At 46.3% G+C, this 22,918-nt stretch overlaps 1 protein-coding gene across 1 annotated transcript in view; it reads left to right on the forward strand.

Moving 5' to 3' along the window:
* The window catches only part of LOC145414710 (uncharacterized), a 373,182-nt gene that overhangs the window by 30,006 nt on the left and 320,258 nt on the right, over nt 1–22,918 (forward strand). The window contains exons 2-3 of the mRNA XM_080284237.1: nt 11,855–12,169; nt 21,849–22,178. Of these exons, the coding sequence (XP_080140363.1) occupies nt 11,855–12,169; nt 21,849–22,178 (645 nt within the window). The remainder of the gene's footprint in view (nt 1–11,854; nt 12,170–21,848; nt 22,179–22,918) is intronic.

Consider the following 22,918-nt stretch of genomic DNA (forward strand, 5'->3'; position numbering starts at 1 on the left):
TGCCAAAGAAGCCCGCTTTTTGTAATGGCTGTCGTCTGGATCTCCCAAAACTTTAGTGTCTTTAGCAGGTGGGGAAAGAGTGGAATTTCGGTATGCGGTTGACGTTAAGTGAATGCAGGAATGATGGTAAGGGTTGTGCTGAGGTGAGGGTTGGTGTGGATCGTACGTCAGGCAGGCACGTTGACCCGCGGGATTCTTTGTGACACTTCAATGAAAATTAATGCGCCAATGGACTTCACCAGCTCGACGACGACGCGCATCCAGTCCTGTATTTTATTATTCATTTATGCAAAGTCCTCCCTCCTGACGGTAATATCTTGACGCAGGAGGAGGAGAAGGCGGTGGAATTTGTACGAGGGAGGGAAGATTATGTATCGGCCGACGTAATAGATTATGACTGATGAAATACGCTTAGAATGGAATGCCTAGTGTATCTGTCTTGGGCCTGAGAGAGAGAGAGAGAGAGAGAGAGAGAGAGAGAGAGAGAGAGAGATTATGCTGGATGTGTTTTTACGTGCTGGTTTATCCCTGTCAGACTGAGAAATATTTATTTTTTTTTACACTTGCTGTCTTCAAATTGTTGAGTAAAAGTACCCTACTCATTCTCAGTCTGTCTTTCCCAGTGCTTCTACCTCGAAGGAAGTATGTTTGGGCACCAGGAAATGAACGGAGCTTGATTTTGGTTTCCTGTTAGTTCAGCTTGTCTAAGAAGGGACAAATTTTGCAGGATCTTAGCTTTAGAGTCCTTCTTTCTTTCCATTAAAAGTGGAAAATGTAAAGGCGTCACTATCGAAAGGGTTGGTGTGTGTGTGTGTGTTTTTATGCGCGTTTGTGTATGTGTCCGTGTGTGTATGAGCGTGTGTATGTGCGGTATTGTGGTTATAATGCCCCCCTCCCATCGGTTGTCAGCCCCCCACCATGGGTTAAGTGTTGGGTCACCCCCCCCCTAGTGCGCCCACCCCAACTCTCAAGCCCCGCCTACCATAGTGACGTCATACTTGTAGCCAATAGTTTCTTCCCTCTAACGTCATAGTGTCTACCTTCTCTGGCGTCACAAGCTTTAACCAATAATTCCCTATTAGCCATTCATCATCATCATCATCATCTCATCTAAGGATTCCTATTTCTTCCTGTAAGAACATACTATACGACAGAGATCGATCGTGAATATGCTCTGAGAATCCCACCCCATCCTGCTTCCCTTGATGACATTACCTGGTCGATAAACTTCACCCACCTCTTGGGGGTAAAGCCTATCACTCATACCTGGACGCTTCAGCCAAGATATCTGCTCTCTCTCTCTCTCTCTCTCTCTCTCTCTCTCTCTCTCTCTCTCGTTCAAATCGTAAGTGAGGAAGTGAATGATTCCCAGTTTCTCTCGCACTATATTATTGCCATATTGCAAGACAGAGTTCCATATCTTGACTGTTGTGCTAAAGAGGAAATATTTGGCTCCCTGTGACTAGAAACGTTTGGCTCTTCTAGGGTCGTTACTTTTAGCATCATTCGTCGGTCTGCTTTGAAGTATTAATCAGCTGCCATATTGACTTGTCCATGAAATGTTATGTATACCTTGATTGGATCTCCTGTGTAATATAATGTGGGTGTAATATAATGTGCGGACTTGAGTGGGTGATGTAGGCGTGTGGGTGTGGGTATTGAGTGGGTGACGTGGGTGTGGGTGTGGATCTGTTGGAGTGATATTGGCGTGTGGGTGTGATTTTTGAGACGTGGACGTAGGCGTGGGCGTGTGGGATATAATGGGTGACGTGGGTATTGAGGAGGTGATATGGGCGTGTGGGGATGGTTATTGACGTGCATTTGCAGCTGTTTGTATTGAGAGGGTGGTTTGGGTGTGGCAGTGGGTGATGTGGGTGTGGATGCGTAACATAATAGGTGGGTATGTGAGTGTAGGTATGGAGGGGATAGTGTGGGTGTGTATAAGTGGGTGTGGGCATTGAGGGGATGATGTGGGTGTGTGGGTGTGAGCATTGAGAGAGTGGTGTGGATGTAGATGTGTAATATAATGGGTGTGTGTGTGGGTGTGGGCATTGTGAGAGGGTGGGTGTGGGTGTGGGTGTAGGTGTGGGTGTGTTGATACAGGTGGCTCTGGCTGTCTCCCTTATCCAAGTCTTTAATGATCCCTTGGCGACGTCTGGTTAGCTGGCAGAGAGAGAGAGAGAGAGAGAGAGAGAGAGAGGGAGTGAGAGAAGGGGGGATTGAAGATGAGGGTAGAATAAAGCCAACGAGAGGGAGAGAATGAGTTCTTAAATGAAGCAGGGGTGAGGGCTAGTGTGTGTGTGTGTGTGTGTGTGTGTGAGAGAGAGAGAGAGAGAGAGAGAGAGAGAGGAATCACCATGAGGCCACCTTCATTAAACTTACATTAAGTCCCGGGCCTCTCAGCCTCACTATTTTCTCACCTCGAGTGTGCCGGGTGGAGGACTGGGGGGGGGGAGGAGGAGAGGAGGGAATGTGGATGTGGATGGCCAGATAGGGTGTGGATAATGTCTGGATAGGTTGGGATAGATGCAGATAAAGTGTGGAGATAGATAAATAGAGAGAGAGAGAGAGAGAGAGAGAGAGAGAGAGAGAGAGAGAGATTGGGTGTGGGTAAGGCAGGAATGGATGTCGGTGTGGATGAAGTGGGGTTGAATGGAGGTCGGGTTGAATGTGGGTGTAAGTAAGGTAAGGAGGGAATGGATGTGGGTGTGGATGAGGTTTGGCTAGTTGGAGATAGGGTTGGATGTGGGTGTGGATGTGAGTGTAGGTGTGGGTGTGGGTGTGGATGTGTGTATAGGGGTAGGTGTGGGTGTGGGTGAGGTGTGATGGTGGCGTGACAGGAAGCAGTTGTCATCGCAGCGTGTCGGGGAGGTCGTGAGGGGCGGATATCAAGTTAGTGGTGCCCCTTCTCTGTATCTCTCTCGGTGGGGGTGCATGGGTAAGGGTGCCAGCCGGGTCCTCCCTCTCCCCCTCCCACTTTCTGTTGTACTGCCGAGATTTACGAGTTTCACCGCTGTTTACGACCGTGTACGATACTGGCATAGTTTACTTAGATCGCTCGCGTATACGGAAGAATGCCGCGTAAAAGAATGACAACCTTTAGAGGGCCACTGTTTACCTAAGAGAGTGCACATTTTAATACTATCACCATTTACGTAAAAGACTGTCACCTTTCAAGACTGCCAGCATGTATGAGAGTGACAATGAGACTGGCGCAGTTTGCAAGGGCCGTCATTTACGAGTGGCACCATTAGGGAAGGATATCAAGTTAATGTCCCTTCCTTGCCTCTTCCCCTTCCCTCTCCTCTCTCTGGATATGTGGATGGGTGTGGATACTAGACAGGTCATCCCCCTTCCATACTGCCACTCCCCTCCCTCCTATTGCCCTTTCCTCCTGTCCCCCTCTCTGTCTTAGATTTTCCCCTTCCCTCCTGTTCTCTCCTTCCCACATATCCCCACCTCCCCACTGTTCCCCCTCACCCTTGTCACTCCTCTCCCTCCTGTCCCCTCCTCCTCCGGTCCCCTCCTCCCCCATGTCAATCCCACCCTGTCACCCTCTACCCCTGTCACTCCTACTCATCTCTCCACCCCTTTACTTTGTTACCCCTCCCTTTCCTTTTGTTATCCCTCCACCTAGTCGCTCCCTTCCCTCTGTCTCCCCTCCCACCTGTCTCCCCTCCACCGTCACCTCTTCCACCGTGTCTCCCTCTCCCCCCCTCCTTCCTCAAGTGCTGCCCTGTTGTAGTGTCACCTTTTACGACCATTTACGGTAGTAGCACCACGTAGCTTATGATCATTTGTAAGTGCCATAATATAAAAACATTTACAAGTGCAACCATCGTATAAACTTGTACTGGTGCCTCCACTCACAAACATTTACAGGTGCCACCATTATCATAAACATTTACAACACTATCATTTATAAGGACCACTTTCACTAACACTACTGTATGTATAAACATTTACAACACTGTCATTTATAAGACCACTTTCACCAACACTATGTATTTTACTATATACAACTATTACCACTTAGAAGCATTCCCATATTTTTGCCGTTTTTGAGTGCCATCAATCGCAAGTAGTATCATTTACAATTATTTACAAGAATCATGATTTTACAACGATTTACATGTTTCACCACTTTCATGTAGTTAAGATATTTAAAACTGCCAGCGGTCACTAGTGCCAACACCATTTACAAAAGTGCCACCGTTTACGCGTTCCACCGCCGTTTACAAGAATGCCTCCACCATGTACAACAGTGCCAGCACCATTTACGAGAGTGCCAGCATCATTTACAAGAGTGCCACCACCATTTACAGGAGTGCCACCACCATTTACAGGAGTGCCACCACCTTTCACAAGAGTGCCACCATAATTTACAAGAGTGCCACCACGATTTACAAGAATTCCACCACGATATACAAGAGTGCCACCACCATTTACAAGAGTGCCATCATCACTTACAAGAGTGCCACCATCAGTCACAAGAGTGCCACCATTACTTACAAGAGTGCCACCACGATTTACGAGAATTCCACCACGATGTACAAGAGTGCCACCACCATTTACAACAGTACCACCACCGTTTACGACAGTGCCAGAAATTACGAGCAGCATTGGTAGTCTCTTGTTTACTTAAGGACCTTGCTATCACTGTTGTCTCGCCGGCTGTACGGTAAACAAAAGCCATAGGGAAAAAATGGCCTGTCTTTAATGCCGTGGCTAGTTGGGGATCCCTCTCTCTCTTTCTCTCGCTTTCTTTAACTCACTTTCTCACTTTCAGTAGTGATCTATATCTTGCCTCTATTCTCTCTCTCTTTCTCTCTCTCTCTCTCTCTCTCTCTCATCGTGTGACACCATCCTGCCATCAGTCTTAGTGTCGCTCTCCCCTTGTTTACAAATTCTCCCCTTGAAATTAATCTTATAAATATACGATTCCCCCTCTTGTTTTTGTCTTAGTGCCAACACCCACTCTACAGTGCCAACCCCCACCACCTTGCACTGCCAACCCTCCCTCCGACATTAAGCAGTGCCGGTCCCCACCCAACCAGTAATGCCAACCCATATTTACCCCATTCTAACATGAGACTCAGTACCCTTCCCACTCAGTTTCTTCCCCATATCTTATGTCACCCCACTTCACCCACTACCAACTCCCACCCATCAGAACCAATCCCCACTCAGTTTCAACCTCACAGTATTTCACCCCCCACTAGTTCCACTCCCTACTTATTGCTAACCAGCCCCGCCTAACCACTCAGCAGTGCTGACCTTCACCTAGTTTCAACCCTAGATAGTTTCACCGTCATCTAGCTTCATCTTCATGGTGCCAGACCCCTCTCAGTGCCCTATCTGTTGTCACCCCAACCCCCAACCAGCAGTGCCAACCCCCCGCCACCTAGCAATACCAACCCCCAACCAGCAGTGTCAACCCCCACCTCCCATCAGTACCAAACCCCACCACCCAGCAGTGTCAACCCCCAGCCGACAGTGTCAACCCACACCACCCCGCAGTACCATCCCCCAACCAGTGGCGCCAACACCACCATCCAGCAGTGCCATCCCTTACCCACCCAGATTGCTAACCCCACATCCCACAGCACCAACCTCCACCCTGTAGTGCCAACCCCACGTCCTACAGTGTCGAACCTTCATCCTACAGTGCCATCCCCACGTCCTACAGTGCCAACCCCCACCCTCCCAGCAGTGCCAACCCCCTCCTCGTCTGCCACAGCTGCTGGATCACACTTTTATTGCCCATTAAATCGTATTATTAGATTTACGAGGGACCTGTTTTAATGGCGGCTCTCGTGATATCATTTTCCGGGAACTGGGCCCTCTCTCTCTCCTCTCCTTCTCTCCTTTCCTCTCTCTCTCTCCCTCTCCCAGTCCCTCTCCCTCTCCCTTCTGTTGGTGGTGGCGTCTGGATGGCAGCTGGGTGGGTGTGGGAGTGTGGTTTGATGTGGGTGTGTTTGTGGTGGGATTCTGATGAGTGGAAATTGCCTTTGAGGTGTGGATGTGGAGTGATTGTGTGTGTGTGTGTGTGTGTGTGTGTGTGTGTGTGTGTGTGTGTGTGTGTAGGAGGGGGAGGGGGAAGGATGTAGAGATGTGTGGGTGTGGGGTTATAGAGCCATACGAGTTGGTTTGGGATAGATTGGATTTAAGGTAAAGGCAGTGGTATGGTATGGATGTTGGCTGATGTAGGTCTGAGGTAAGGGTGTGTGGAGTGTGTGAGAATGTGGCAACGAGTGTATAGGGTAATGTGGATGTGGCGTAGTGTGGATATAGCCAAGGGAGATGAAAGTGCAGGGTAGTTTGGATGCCTTAACACCTACTAAGAATATGACTTAAAGCACAAGCAGGCAGTTAAGACTTTTTCTGTACAGGATATGGTCGTTTAACACCTGAGAATGGGCTGATTTAAGACCCAACCTCGTAATATTTGTCTATCTGTTTGAGACTCGACGCTGTAGCACATACGAGCAGTCTGATTTAAGCCAGTTTATTTTATTATTATTATTATTATTGATCTTCTTCTTCTTCTTCTCCTCCTCCTCCTCCTCCTCCTCCTCCTCCTCCTCCCCCTCCTCCTCCTTCTCCTCCTCCTTCTCCTCCGCTTCTTCTTCTGCTACTACTGCTACCACAACTTCTACTACTACTACTGCTACCGCCACCATTACTACTACTACTACTATAATTGTTATTATTATTTTAATTATTAATAATTGATTTATTTTATTTCTGTTAGTACTGAAGGCCACTCAACACATAAGAGTAGCATCATTAAAACCACCAACCAGTGCTGTTTGACACATAATAGGAAGCGTTTGTCACCACCTAAAACATTTTGACACAGTAATAATAGTATAATGGCAGAGGACGCAAACATAAACTATATTTTCTATAAACACTTCGACACTCTTAAGTTCTCTGTGGCCGGTTAAGTTGTCTTCAGCCTGCGTTTAAGAGTTATTGATGGTGCATGATAATGTTTTCAGTTAGTTTGAGGGACACCTATAGTATGCTTTGTTATTGTTATTGGTATTATTATTATTATTTTATTATATTATGACTACTACTACTACCACTACTACTACTACTACTGCTACTACTACTATTATTATTATTATTTTTATTTTTATTATTACTGATGATGGGTTATTTTTGCATTCGAAATTAAGTTTGTATTAAAGGTGAGTCATTTCTAGCTTATAATAGTAAGTTTGTTATTTAAAGATTAGTCACTTTAACGTATAATAGTAAGTTTGTTTTTTGAAGATTAGTCAGCGTAGCACATAATAGTGAGTTTGTTTAAGGCTGAGTCAGGCAGGTCACACCCACAGAGGTCCACCGAGCCAGGCATACTGTATAAGGAACAGTGAGGGAAGCTTACATAGTCTCGTGGGACCGAATTTACAAAGCGTCTTAAGTGGTTCACGGGACAAGTAAATCTCTGCGACATGCGATGCTTCCTGGGTCCTGTGTATAAAGATTCTTAGCCGGTTTACGAGATACATAAGTCTTCATCGTCTGGTTTCTCGTATTTTCTCTTTAATTCCTACTTGCCATGCCTCAAGGTTTTTGGTATAGGTTTTGAAGGCCCCTCCTCCTGCATCTCTCTCTCTCCCTCTCTCTCTCTACTTCATTCTTCTCCAACCCAGAGCTTAAGGAAGGACACACTCTCGCAGTGAAGGGGTTAAGGAAGACCAAGCGTGGCGTCTGTAAACAAACCTTGCACTAAACCTTTGAAGGCTCGGATTATGGGTCATTTAGAGGTGATCGGCCAATAGGAGGTGCCCGCCGGGACGACTTTATGGCGCGTTGGCTCCCCTGATGCATCGTGATCGGGTGTCTTGTGCCCCGGAGCCCCCAGCACCTCAATATAAACAAAGCCGTGTGCTCCGTCTGTAAACAATGACATGTGGCATTAAGGTAAACAATGCCATGTGTTCTATATGTAAACAGTGACGTGTGGTATTAAGGTAAACATGTGCTCTATATGTAAACAGTGACGTGTGGTATTAAGGTAAACATGTGCTCTATATGTTAACAGTGACATGTGGCATTAAGGTAAACAATGCCATGTGCTTTATATGTAAACAATGACATGTGGCATTAAGGTAAACAATGCCATGTGCTTTATATGTAAACAATGACATGTGGCATTAAGGTAAACAATGCCATGTGCACTATATGTAAACAGTGACATGTGGTATTAATGTAAACAATGCCATGTGCTTTATATGTAAACAGTGACATGTGCTCATGCCTGTAAATAGTGACATGTGCTCTACGAAATACCAATAGCAATCGACATGTATTCAGTAAAAACATATGCTCTGAATATGAAGAACTACTTGTGGACCTCAGTATAAACAACACCATGTGCCCTGCCTGTAAACAATGGCATGTGATTTCCTGACAGACACAGACATGTACTTTTCGGAAAACACACACACACACACACACACACACACACACACACACACACACACACACACACACACACACACACACACACACACTCTCTCTCTCGTCGTCACTTGCCTTGAATGGTCAAATTTAAATAGATAAATAAAAAATAAATAGATAGATAGACAGATAAATAAATACATAAATAAATGAAATAGTTACAGGCGGAGGAAAACACGAACTATAGACGGCCGTCCCAGAGTTGATCCTACTGTGTTCACTGTGCTCACTCTAACGAGGCGTAAAATTACCATCTCCATTTTGGATCCTGAGTTGCAATAGGAGATCAGCTCTCGATTTTGATGCTAGTCGCGAAGAAGTGCAATATAAAGGATACAGAGCCTTAGTACTGTCTTCTGCCATTGAGCTACGGGGAATTGACACCAAAAGGACAAGAATCTCTGTCTAGTTTATGTGAACGAACTAAAATATAATTGACTTTTGCTTTAGAGAGTTGGAGTAGAAGTTAGCGTGTGGGAGTTGTATTGTTTGTTATATCCAGTGCGAATTTGGCGTGGCGTAGTCCTGTATTTATTGCGAATTTGGCGTGCGCGGTTTGTTTGTTACGAATTTGGCGTGGTGGGGTTGTGTTGTCAGTTATATTTATTGCGGATTTGGCGTGGACGAGTGGGAGTGTTTGGTGTATTTATTGTGGCGTTATGTGTGTGTGTGTGTGTGTGTGTGTGTGTGTGTGCGTACGTGTGCGTTTTTGAGTGCGTCGTGGTGCGATGGTCTGACTTATGGTTGTGTGTGTGTGTGTGTGTGTGTGTGTGTGTGTGTGTGTGTGTGTGTGTGTGTGTGTGTGTGTGTGTGTGACTTATGGGTGGTATCATATAAGTCGCGGGATGTGTAGTGTGGGCGGAAGGGCACAGTGGGCGGCTTGTGGGCGGCTGTCACTGTGATTAAACTGCTCTCTCTCTCTCTCTCTCTCTCTCTCTACCTACCTACGTACCTACCTACCGATCTACCTGTCCCAGTCTCTGTCTCCGTTTCTGTCCATTTCTCTGTCCTTATATCCTTTCCTGTCCTTTCATATCGTGGTGTCTCCCAAGCATCTCTTAATCGATAAAAGATACAGTTTACACTCTATTTTTAACCATGCACTCCAAACCATTGTCAGTTCTAGCTTCAGCGGAAAATTTCTCACAGTCGCTTCTCTACGCGTTTCACCTCAGACTAGACAGATAAAATTTGCAAGGGAGTGTGGTGGGAGGAAAGAAGATTATGAAAAGTTTGCAGTCCTGCTGGTATTATTTTTAACCTGAGTGGAAATCTTTTATCATTTCTCCACCCAAATTTAAGGGAAACTTTTAGTCCGCTTGGCGTCATTTCTAGACTTGGTGCAGTATTTCTCACGATCTTTTCTCAACCCTTTTCAGCTCAGAACAGATGGATTACCCTTGCGATCGTTTCAGAGTTCCGTGAGTGTCGCTTACGTAAGGTCTGGGTGGCGTTGGGTTACACTTTGAAGGACCGGGTTATGGTGAAGTGGAGACCGATTTCTCTTGTAATCGCGGGATGTGGGCGGCTGGGATGAGGCGGGAACAGCAGGGGGCGGTGGGGTTTATGATGGGAGAGGAATGGGTGAGAGAAAGGGTGGAAGTTGGGGTGGATAGGAGAGAGGGTTGGAATTGGTGTGGATGGGAGAGGAATGGGTGAGAGAAAGGGTGGAAGTTGGGGTGGATAGGAGAGAGGGTTGGAATTGGTGTGGATGGGAGAGAGGGGTGGGGTTGATGTGGATGGAAGAGAGGGGTTTGGTTGGGGTGGATGGGAGAGAGGGTGGGGGATGGGATGGATGTGAGAGAGAGTTGGGGGTTGGTGTAGATGGGGGATGGTGGGGGTGGGAAGAGGAGAGAGACTAAGAGAGAGTTGAGTGGGTGGATGGGGCAAATAATGGGGGTTGGGTTAGGTGGAAGATGGGGTAGGGATGGGGAGAAGAGTGGGAATGAGAGTGGGTTGGGTGGGGAAGGGGAGGGAGAAAGACTTGGGGAGAGTGTAGGAGTGGGTGGAGAAGAGAACAGATGCTGGGGAGGAAATGAGGGAGTGTGAGGGGAGTGGAAGGGTGAGGGAGATTGAAGACGAGAATTAGACGAAGAGGAAGGAAAAATATTGAGCGAGGTGGAAGGAGAGAAAGAATGAGGGTGGAGGAGGAACAGGGAGGGAGAGTATACGTGGGAGAGGAGTGGAGAGAGGGGTCGGGAGGAGTGGGGAAAGGGTGAGAGAAAGGGGGAAAGGGCTAGGAAAAGGGAGAGGGTAGTGGTGGGTGAGATAGAAAAGTAAGGAGGGTGGAGGAGAAGGAGGGAGAAGGGGATGGAATAAGGGAGAGATTGAGGGAGGGAGAGGGAGAAAGGGAGAGGGTAGGAAAGGGAGAGGAAAGGAAAGAAGGAGGGCTTCAGGGAGAAGGAAGGAGAAAGAGAGAGGGGGAGCAGGGAGTCAGGGAGAGAGAGGGTCGGGATCTGGAGTGGGTACGTGGGGAGGGATGGGGTGGGAGGGGGAGTTAGGACATGCCAGATAGATATTGGAGATAAAATAGCGTGTTAGCGGGGGGCGGGAGACAGTATGGTGTAAGGGTGAGGCTGGGATGGCGTGTGGGGAGGAGGGGGTCACACCAGCACTATGACCTTGTTTATGGACCACACCTTCACTCTTTGTTTACCATCTGCCATATTGTTTGTTGAGCCAGAATGAGCTACACACTGGCTTAAGCTACACACTGGCTTATTATTTGCTGCGAGAGGATGCCCTGCTGAATATCTTATTGTTTGACGCTTGTAGGAGTTTTAAGAGGATTGGACGTCGGCTGTTACGCGTATTTACCTGTTAATTAGTTTGCTTACTGTCTTATTGTTTGCTGAGGGAGAATGACCTGCCTGGTGCAATGTCATTTGTTGCAAGAGAATGACCTGCTTGTTGCTGGAATGTTTTGAGGTTTGAATTGAGTGTTATAGGACGTTAGGTGTTACTCTTATGTGCCGATCACCGATGCAGTACACACATACGATACATACATTAGGTTCATCCATTCATTTCAGTCCATTTGAACCATATAGTACCGTAGGAGATGTTGGGTTAATTGATGATAACAGTTTCAGTTCCTTATGAAAGTACTAAATAATATGCAGTATTGTTCTTTCTCTGTACTTATTGTAGGTTCCTTTAAAATACTGAGAGCCTGTATATACTGTTGTTGTTGTTGTTATTATTATTATTATTATTATTATTATTATTATAGTATTAGTAGTAGTGATGATGGTAGCGGTAGTAGGAGCAGTGGTAGTAGTAGTAGTAGTAGAATGATTATGATGATGATGATGTTGTTGATTATGATTTTAACACAGAGCCTTAAAGTAACCTCATTTTTCTCTCCCTTTCCCAGTCTGGTACGGAAGAACGGGTGTCAGACATGGAGCAGGAGGACAGTATGGGCGTGATGGGCGGCCCGGACAGCCCTATCAAGCCGGGCGTGGGTGGCGGGGGAGGAGGGGGCGCTGTGGAAGGCGAGGACATACTAGCGAAGCTCCGCCAGCAGGTGTCCGCCGCGTCGTTATTTACACACGCGTCCAGGGAGAGTGTCATAGGCTCCTCAACCCCCCCACCAGGGTCCCCGAACAACAACAACAATAATAACAACAATAACACCAATTTGTATGATCGTCTGCACACCCTCCTGCAAGCTAAGATGAAGAGAGAGGTGAGTTTGGTTTGTCTGTTTCTCTGTCTGTTAATCTCTGTGTGTCTGTCTTTCTGTGTCACCGTTTATCTACCTGTATATCTGTCTATCCATCTTATTTACCCACGTCCCTAACTGTCTATCTGTCTGTCTTTGTGTCTGTGTATCTGTCTACCTATCCGCCTCATTTAACAAGCTAGAGAATGATTTAATTGAAGTTTAGTGCTCCCAGTCCTGACAGTAATGATGATGGTAGTCATGACGATAATAATAATAATAATAATAATAATAATAATAATAATAATAAAATTGCTATTATTATTACTATTATTATTATTATTATCATTATTATTATGATTATTATTAACTCGAATTACTATGATCGCGTCCAAGCCTTCGTGCAAGCCAAGATGAAGATAAGGATAGGTTGGTGACTTGTATCGAGTTGTCGTCTATCTTCTCTTATTTGGGGTCGAGAGAGAGAGAGAGAGAGAGAGAGAGAGAGAGAGAGAGAGAGAGAGAGAGAGAGAGAAATATAAATACCCAGGTGTAGTTAGTCGTAGGTGTGGTGGTGGTGGCAGGGCAGGTCGGGTCATTTGTCAGCGCCGTGCCTGGACCTGCTGTCATTTATGGCCCATTATATTCAGGGATTTTATTGTTATCCCCCTCAGCCTCTCTGCATAATGTAAACGATTGACTGATTTAATAACCCACGATACCTCTGCCGGACGAAGATGGACGGCAGGAGGGGAGGTGCGAGAGGGATTTGTAAATGTTCTCATGGACGCAGTTCTACCTGGCATCTTTCCCTTAGCGATTCATTCTGGACGTTATACCTCAATATCTTTTTGCTTCTTGCTGGTGTTGATTTAAAATGTAAATATTAAAGACCACATGATGAGAATTTTAGAGAATGCTAAGGTCTAATGCAAAATAAATCGCTAAGCAGATGTTGCAACGTCTCCCGAGGCTTGCATAATGTAAACGATTGACTGATTTAATAACCCAATAAGTCTGTTGGATGAAGACGCACGGCCAAGGGTGATGTGCTGCGTCTTGGTGTATTCTTAGACATTCTTATAAACAGGCTGAGGTGATGTGCTGCGTCTTGGTGTATTCTTAGACATTCTTATAAACAGTCTGAGGTGATGTGCTACGTCTTTGGGTATTCTTAAACGTTCTTATAAACAGTCTGAGGTGATGTGCTGCGTCTTGGGGGTAATAAAGCCGTTTTGTGTCATTGAAGCTCGTATTCTCGTTGGTTATGGAAGCTCCCTAACACCTCTTCCTTAGCGATTTATTTTGGGAGTTTTCTTCAACTCCCTCAGCATCCAAAATCGTCTGGTAGCAGCAAGAGTAAGCCAAAATAAAGCTGAGAAAGTTTATGAATAGTACCTCTAAAGACTAGGGCCGTATTCTCGTCGGGTTGACTCCCTGACACCTTTTCCTAAGCGACTTATTTTGCGTATTGCATGACTGTTCTCTTTTGTGTTGCATAAATCCTTCCAGTATCGCCATTCTCTGCATAAATAACATACAAAAGGTTACTACTCAACCACATCCAAAAATGAATCGCTGAGGAAGAGGTGTTAGGGACAGAATACGGGCCTGGGATATTTTCAGTCCATTTGTGTTGTGGGTAATGTACTGTAAGTCCATGAGGGGGAGTGTGGATGATGTTGAGTAAAGGTGTAATAACTAAAACAAATCGGTAAGGAAGAGGTGTTAGGGGAGAGAATACGGGTCCATGAGGGTGAATTTGTGGGTGATGGGTAAGATGTAGGCGTAACAAGTAAAACAATCGCCTAGGAAAAGGTGTTAGGGAAAGAATACGGTTCCTTGAAGGTGTGTGGGTGGTGCTGAGTAAGGTGTAACAGGTAAAACAAATCGCATAGGAAGAGGTGTTAGGGAGAGAATACGGGTCTATGAGGGTGAGTGTAGGTGATGCTGGGTAATTTGTATGTGTAACAAGTAAAACAGTCGCCTAGGAAAAGGTGTTAGGGAAAGAACACGGTTCCTTGAAGGTGTGTGGGTGGTGTTGAGTAAGGTGTAACAGGTAAAACAAATCGCATAGGAAGAGGTGTTAGGGAGAGAATACGGGTGCATGAGTGTGAGTGTGGTTGATGTTGAGTGTTATATGTGGGACTCGTCAGTATTGCCAATGATTTACACGCTATTGTCAGTCCCTAATGAATATTGCATGCACTCTTGGCAACACTGCAATACATACAAGGTGAGGTATACATAGACGGTCTTAGCTAGTCTTAGTCTCAAGGTGGAGTATTTATAGACGGTCTTAGACAGTCTTGTATCAATGGTGAAGTCTTTAATCCACGGCGCAGTATTCATAGAGGGACTGAGGTAGTCTTAGTTAGGAGAAGGAGTACTTATAGAGGGTCTTAGGTGGCCTTAGTTTGGAGAAGGAGTACTTATAAAGGATCTTAGGTGGTCTTAGTTTGGAGAAGGGGTATTTATAGAGGGTCTTGGTAGTCTTAGATCCATGGTGTACTATTCGTAGAGGGTCTTAGCTAGTCTTAGATCAATGGTGAAGTCTTAGATCCATGGTGGGGTTAGCTGGAGAAAGGTTAAGAAATTTTATGTATATCGTGTTGTGGTGGGGTTAACTGGCAATGTTGTGGTAGAGTTAGGTGGCGAGAGGTTGAGAAATTTTATGCATAGCGTGGTGTGGTAGAGTTACATGGCGAGGGGTTAAGAAATTTTATACATAGCGTGGTGTTGCGGTGGTAGGTGGCGAGCGCTGGCATCCTCGCGACTCCCGCCCGCGACGACACGACCCCTAATGACTGTGCATCGCGGCGACGAGTGCATAGTCATGGGTTGCCCTCATGACGTGAATGCTAAGCGATCCAGGCGTATAAATAAACCCAGGGAAACGGATGGACCCAGTAAAGATGGGGGGTTGAGGTGCGTCGCTTCGTTGCTCCTCCTTCTAAGCGATTTATTTTGCGTATTACAAGTGGACATTCGCTATTAGGTCTACTGTATCATTTTCAGGCGTATAAATAATAAAGGAAACGTATGGGCTCAGTAAGGATGGAGGATTGAGGTGCGTGCTTTGAGGCTACGTAACACCTCTTCCTAAGCGATTTATTTGCCTGTTGCAATTGAACGTTCTCTATGATGCCCCGGAATATGGATGGTGGACTGCAGGAGGGGAGCTTCAGCCTTCAGTCCACCGGGTTCACATTTCAGTTGAGGCCGAGGCTATATTAACAACAGCAACAACAGCAGCAGCAGCAACAACAACAACAACAACAACAACAACAACAACAACAACAACTACTACTACTACTACTACTACTACTACTACTACTACTACTACTACTGCTACTACTACTACCACCACCACTATTACCTCTTCCGACTTTTTAAACCATAGGAGCGAGGGATACACAGGTGGCTCTCAAATAAGTAAATTCGTCTGGTAGCAACAAGAATAAAATAGTAAATAGAATAAGATAGTATATAGAATAAAAAATACATCGTGTGAGTGGATGGTTTGAATATCGAGGTGGCTGGAGGCTCCTGGTAGGGTGTGAGAGGCAGCGAGAGAATATATGAGAGTTAAATTGGCGATCATAATGTTTTATCATTTAGATGGTCCAGGTGCAGGCTTGGAAGAGAGAGAGAGAGAGAGAGAGAGAGAGAGAGAGAGAGAGAGAGAGAGAGAGCTGGAATAAGCTTAAGGATTTGCGGTATAGGAATGAAGGTTAATGTGGGAAGGATTGGTAGGACATGGAGTCTTGATGAGGATGTGAGGAGTGAACGGCTGCGTTTGCACTGAGGTAGGAATAAGGGATGAGTTGGAACAGGGTGTGTGGAATACGTTTAAAGAATGAGGTAAGAATGATGGTTAGGGTGGGAGCAGTTGGCAGGGTGTGGAATTTTGATGAGGATGTGAGGAGTGAACAGCTGAAAGCGCATTGAGGTAGGAGTGGAGAATAAGGTTGGAACAATTTGTGTGGAATGTATTTAAGGAATGAGGAAGGAATGGGGGTTAGGGTGGGAGCGGTTGGTAGGATGTGGAATTTTGATGAGGATGTGTAGAGTGAACAGTTGGGTTAGGAGCAAGATAAAAATAGTCTCTCTTAGGGGAAAAAGAAAAGAGAAGATAATAAGTAAATGATGCAAATACGTCGATGCAGTGACGGGATTAAGTCAAAGTTTTCTCCATGCAAAACAAAAGTAGGGTGAGAGTAAGCACGCGCCACTCTCACAATCCGAAATAGGAAGCTAATAAGAACTGGCTCATACTGAAGAGATTTGTGTGGCTGTGAAGAATGATTTACAAGGTAGGAATAAAAATCAAGGCAGTTAGAAACACGCACAGGTAAATATCTTAAAAGTCTTTTATATTATTGGGTACTACTTTATGGTGGGTGGTGGGGGAGATGGAGGGTGCGGAAGTGGTGGAGCGAGTGATATATTGGTAGAGTTAGTGTGAGAGAGGTGGAGAAAGTGACAGAGAAAGAGTGAGAGTAATAGAGTTGCTGAAGAGTGAGAAACTGATGAAGGAAGTGTGTGAGAGAGAGAGAGAGAGAGAGAGAGAGAGAGAGAGAGAGAGAGAGAGAGAGAGAGAGAGATGGTGAGTGTGCAAGGTGGAGAGAGCGAGAGCGATGGAGAGTTGGATGAGTTGAGATATTTGTGAAGTGTGGGTAAGTTTGAGAAAGTGAGGAAGAATGAGGGGCAGTGTGAGAAAAGAGTGTTAGTGAAGTGTGAATAAACGATGAAGAAAGATATGGAGATGGTAGACGATAATGGTGGAGAATGGAGGGGAGAAGATGAAGAGAGAGATGTGATGGAAATGGAGGAAAGTGGTATAGAGTGTGAGGAAGAAGTGGAATAATTTAACAAGAGATGGAGTGAGAGGACGCGATCTGGTCTCCCTCCTTCCCCCCTTAGTCTGCAACCTGCCAAGCCAAGCCAGGCCAGCCCAAGCCGCCACACCCTTGCGAAATTTATGATGCATTTACTGTTATTGCCCCCATCGCCGCTTCCACTGTCGCTACATCCACTTTATTCCACGGACAAGGACCGCCGCGGGAGCTTATGTATATCCTCCTCTCTAATTGCGCACACGTATGTACACACAGAAACACATACACGTTTCACATATCGGTACACAGTCACTGTCTTCTCTCTCTCTCTGTCTCACACACACACACACACACACACACACACACACACACACACACACACACACACACACACACACTTCTTTTATTGTTATCAGGACTCAGCCATTACTCTTCTTCTTCCCTACACTACATCATCCACCACCGCTCCTAATACATCACCTCCACCCACCATGACACACACACACACACACACACACACACACACACACACACACACACACACACACACACACACACACACACACACACACACCACCACCACCACTACTGCACACCACACCTCTACGACATTTCCCCTTATTATATCGATACTTACCACCACCACACACCCTGCCACAAACCCTGTCTCCCATTCCACACACCCTCTTACATATCCCCTACCCCCTCCCACTCCCTACCCCCATCACCACTACCTCTGTCATCATCACATACCCGAACCACCACTGCATCCCTCCTACTACAGATCCTCCCCCTCCCGTATACCACATCGCCTCCACACACACCCTCACATACTTCATACTCCCCCAACACCTCGCATACTTTCATGCCACCTCTACTATCATCAACACATACCCAAACTACCACATCATTCCCCCAAGTTTATCAGTATATGTCACCACCTTACACTCTCCCACATACTCATCCTCCATACTCCTCTCCACATCTTCTCTCACATACGCCATACCACCTTCTGTCCCCTCCACACGCCCCGTCGCATTCTCCTCACTCCCACCACCCCTCCACACACCCCGTCACATACCGCATACCCCTCCACACACCCCGTCAGATACCACATACTCCTCCACCCTCACCCCCTCCACAAACACCCTCACATACCCCCTACCCCTCCACATCCCACCCACATACCCAGTACTCCCCCTCACCCCACTCCACATCCCTCACATACCACATACCCCTGTCATCCCCCTCCATACTCCCCCCACATACCCCACACCACCCCCACCCCCACCACCTCCACCACCCCACTCCGGAGGTCCATAAAACGTGATAGTCCCACATTAGCGAATAAGGGATCCCAGTTTTTAGTGTCTTTTATATGGAGTGTTGATTGTTGAGGCGCATGGGAGGATGGTGGTAGGTGTGGTGGTGGTGGTGATGGTGGTGGTGGTGGTTGTTGTGGTAGTGGTGGTGGTGGTGGTTGTTGTGGTGGTGGTGGTGGTTGTTGTGGTAGTGGTGGTGGTGGTGGTTGTTGTGGTAGTGGTGGTGGTGGTGGTTGTTGTGGTAGTGGTGGTGGTTGTGGTGGAAAAGTTGTGGTACTGGTTGTAGTTTTAATAGTGGTGGTGGTGGTGACAGAAAAGGTGTGGTACTGGTTGTAGTTATGATGGAGACAGGAGTTGTGGATGTTGTAGTGGTGGTTGATGAGGTTTCGATGGTTGTAGTTGAGGTTACATTTGTGGTGGTAGTGATGTTGGGTCTTGTGGTTAGTGTAGTTGTGATGCTGGTGGTAATTATTGTGCTTGTAGTGACAGGTGTGGAAGTTGTGATGGTGTTGGTTGTGGGATGAGTGTGGTTGTGGTGGTGAAAGTGTGTGTAACTGTGGTAGTGATGATGTTGGTGACTGGTATGGTGGTGGGTTTGGTAGTGTTAGAGTGGTAGGGGTGTGGCAGTTGGTTTGGTTGTGTTGTCTCAATGGTTGTGGTAGTTGTTGTATTAGTGGTAGTCGTGGTGGTTGTGGTAGTGGTATTTAATATGGCAGTTGTACTTAATGTGGCAGTGGAATTCATGATGGCAGTGGTAGTACTTGTGGTTGTAGTAGTCATGGTAGTGTTGGTTGTGGTGGTCATAGATGACAGTGGTAGTGGCAGGGAAATTGTGCTAGTGGTAGTAATAGTCATGGTGATTGTAGCTGTGGTAGTGGTACTTAATGGTGGTGGTGGTTGTACTAGTGGTAGGTAACAGTGGCGGGGGAATTGCTGTGGTAGTTGTGGTAGTGGCAAGGAAATTGTGGTAGATGTATTAATAGTCATGGTGGTGGTAGTTGGGGTAGCAGTAATCAATGGTGGTGGTGGTTATCATAGTGGTAGGTAACAGTGGCGGGGGAATTGCAGTGGTAGTTGTGGTAGTAGTAATTAATGGTGGTGGTGGTGGTTGTAATTGTGGTAGGTAACAGTGGCGGGGGAATGGCAGTGGTAGTGGTGGTAGTAGTAATTAATGGTGGTGGTGGTGGTTGTAATTGTGGTAGGTAACAGTGGCGGGGGAATTGCAGTGGTAGTTGTGGTAGTGGATGGAGCTAATGATTGCCTAGTGTGCAATTTGGATTAAGTAACGAGCTTTTATGATAATGGCTCTAATGCAGCGAGGGAAGGATGCCTCTCTCGTAAATGCTAATTGAGGCGAATCACCTTCATAAAACACCATTGTCCTGAGAAACGATAACCTTTTTTATATTTTTGCTTATTTTTCTTTAGCGGACAGGAGGAGACTTTTTAAATGCGGTGTTGATTGCAGTTATTTTTTGTTGTTGCTGGAGTGATTTAGCCCCTTCAGCCCGAGGAGGTAGTTTTGTTATTTATCTTTGTTACACACAGACGATTTTTTTTTTTTTTAAAGAGCTTGGATTTTAAGGGGAGTCTCTATGTCCTTTACTCAGTTTATCTCTCGTAGGTTGAGGTAGTGTGTGTGTGTGTGTGTGTGTGTGTGTGTGTGTGTGTGTGTGTGAGAGAGAGAGAGAGAGAGAGAGAGAGAGAGAGAGAGAGAGAGAGCACCACACAGGATAAAGGGTGCCAAGAGTGTGATATGATAGCATTAGGATAAAAAAGGGGACAAGAAGAAAGAGATCTGACATTCCACCCCAGGCCGGCCGCTATAAAAACCGTCATAACACATAGAGACTAATTTGACATGTGTACCCAAGGGTCGACCGCCCTTAATGGTGTGAGGGGAGAGGTGAGGGGCTGGGTGGGTTACGTATTGTGTAGTGGTGGAGGTATGTGGAGTAATGGAGTGTGTTGTGTGGAGTGGCGGGGTGTGTTGTGTGGAGTGGAGTGTGTTGTGTGGAGTGGTTGTGGTGTGGAGTGGTGCGTTGATTGATTGCTGTATTGTGTGGTTTGTGGTGGAGTTGTATTATTGTGATGTGGTGTTGTGTGGAGTGGTATGGGATGGTGTGTGTGTGTGTGTGTTTGAGAGAGAGAGAGAGAGAGAGAGAGAGAGAGAGAGAGAGAGAGAGAGAGAGAGAGAGAGAGAGAGAGAGAGAGAGAGAGAGAGAGAGAGAGAGAGAGAGAGAGAGAGAGAGAGAGAGAGAGAGAGAGAGAGAGAGAGAGAGAGAGAGAGAGAGAGAGAGCTGAGTGTGTGAGTGCAGCACGAAGCTTGTGTAACAGCGTTCCAATTAAATGTTTAAAAATAAAGAAGTAAGAAAAAGTTGAATACATTACCATTCACTGATATAATGGATGCGAGGCTATGTTGAAGTGGATGGCACCTCACTCACATATTCCAACTAATGCTCTCTCTCTCTCTCTCTCTCTAAGCTGAGTAAAACTATCGGGAGAGAGTATGAAGAAAATGAGAACCACATCATTGGGTGAAGGGGGGTGTTGAATGCCCTTTCTTCACTGGACTATCTATTTGTCTATCTGTCTGTCTGCCTATCCATCTTTCCGTCTATCTGCCAATATACCCGATTGTATGTCTATTTATCTGTCTAGCTATCTATCTCTGTCTGTCTGTCTGTCTAGTCAAACACAACCCTAATAAAGGTGGCTCCGGACGAATCACCATGTCATTCTGTCCTTCGCCATCAAACTGCCCTCCTTCCAGCTCACATCCCCCTCCTTCCCATCCCTCCTTCTCATCCAAGTCCCTTTACTCCTCTCCTCACCCACATACACTCTCCTAGTCAGTCTTTCATACTCCACCAGACGATCTTACCATAATCTGGATGGAATGTTCAAAAACTCTAAGGGAACTGGACACAGTATTTCATGTTAAGTGTGTACTGTATATATATGTGTGTGTGTGTGTGCGTGTGTGTGTGTGTGTGTGTGTGTGTGTGTGTGTGTGTGTGTGTGTATTTAATGATAATGCAACAGCTTATGTGTCACGGGCTAAGTATGTTAAGAAGATGAACATGTTAAAGATATTGCGTTGATTGCTGACATGATTTGCACACAGATACATATCATCCCATTTGTAAAGGGAATTAGGGTTAGAATGATGGTGAAGCTGATGTTGACGACTGCCCTCTGTAGTAATGGACATAAAGCTGAGGTGATCATATGTTGCTGTTTGCTTTCTTTCCTTATCCTTTCCAGTTTCTATTCCTTGTGAAACATCCCCATGGCGGCAACAGGAAGTCATTAGTTAAGGATTCTCACGTCATATGAGGGCTAAGAGTGACATTTACAACCGGAAGAGTTAGACTTGGCCCTCATTAATGCCGTCACTAGTACACATAATTCTCAGATTGAATAAACTCTTATGGATGTAGAAGGAATAACATAATACGATACCACAGTGAACTGTTTGTCTTCACCTGCACAGGCTTCACTCTCACCTGCGGTACCTCTGTTTATGCATTGCAGGAGGAGGGTGATGGCGAAGATGACTCTCGTGACCTGATGTTCCGGGCGGAGGTGCTGCAGCGGCAGCGTGAGTCTCTGTTGTCGTCGCCTCAGGCCCTGATGAATGCGGTGCGGGGGGGCGCGCCCCCCTCGCTGGTGCCACCCTCGTCCCACCCCCACCTGCCCTTCATCCCCGCCACTGTCGGCCTCCCGCCCACCGCCCAGATGCCGCCCACGCCGGGCTCGGCTGGGTCCAGGGACTCCTCTGGCAACGGCGCCCGCACGCCCTCACACACGCCAGAGCCGCACCAGAGTCACCAGGCGTGGAGCTTCGAGGAGCAGTTCAAACAGGTCAGTGGCGATGGTCATTTGTTTTTGATTCGTAAATGTAGTGTTGAGTTTTATTAAACATTGCAGTAATACCATCCTGTACTGTATGATCAACAATGGCTGAGAGGACAGGCTCAGGTAGGTGAGTTAACTAAATCACCTGTCTGGAACTGGATAAGGCATTTGCATTACAAGAAATTTATTACAGGAACATATACACATTAATGTCCCTGAACTGTTCCTCATGTTGTTCTTCCCTGCTTCGTAGCTGAAAGTGATGGGTTGAATCAGCTGTACATGGAAGCCTTGACCTTAGTAGTGTGGTTTGCTGTATTGCGTAGGTTTGGTTTAGTGGTGTAGGTATTGCCCTGGTGGGGGTATTAAAAGAGCGTTAATGGTGGGGATGGGAGTAAGTGAGTATTTGAGTTGGGATGGTGGTATTGTAGGTATTTTTGATGTGGGGTGTGGTGTAGCTGTTTGTGATGGGGATGATGATGTATAGTATGGTATCTGTGGTGTTGGAGTGGTGATATAGTGAGTGCTTTAGATGGCTGGTGCTTTGATAGGTGTGGCAGTGAAGGTAGTATGGGATGGGGATGGAAATCGTTGGGAAGGTGGTGATATATTGTGGTGTGGTGGTGATATAAGATAACGCTGGCTGTGATGGAGGGGAAGGATTGGGTCATTTTGCAGGCTAGGTGCTGTGAAGGAGGTGAGATGGGTGGGTGATTAGGGGGAGAGTGGAATGAAGTGAGGGTCGG

The sequence above is a fragment of the Coenobita brevimanus genome, chromosome 100 (genome assembly GCF_032717465.1).
Source record: "Coenobita brevimanus isolate Jiangsu-jjx chromosome 100, ASM3271746v2, whole genome shotgun sequence".
Taxonomy (NCBI): domain Eukaryota; kingdom Metazoa; phylum Arthropoda; class Malacostraca; order Decapoda; family Coenobitidae; genus Coenobita; species Coenobita brevimanus.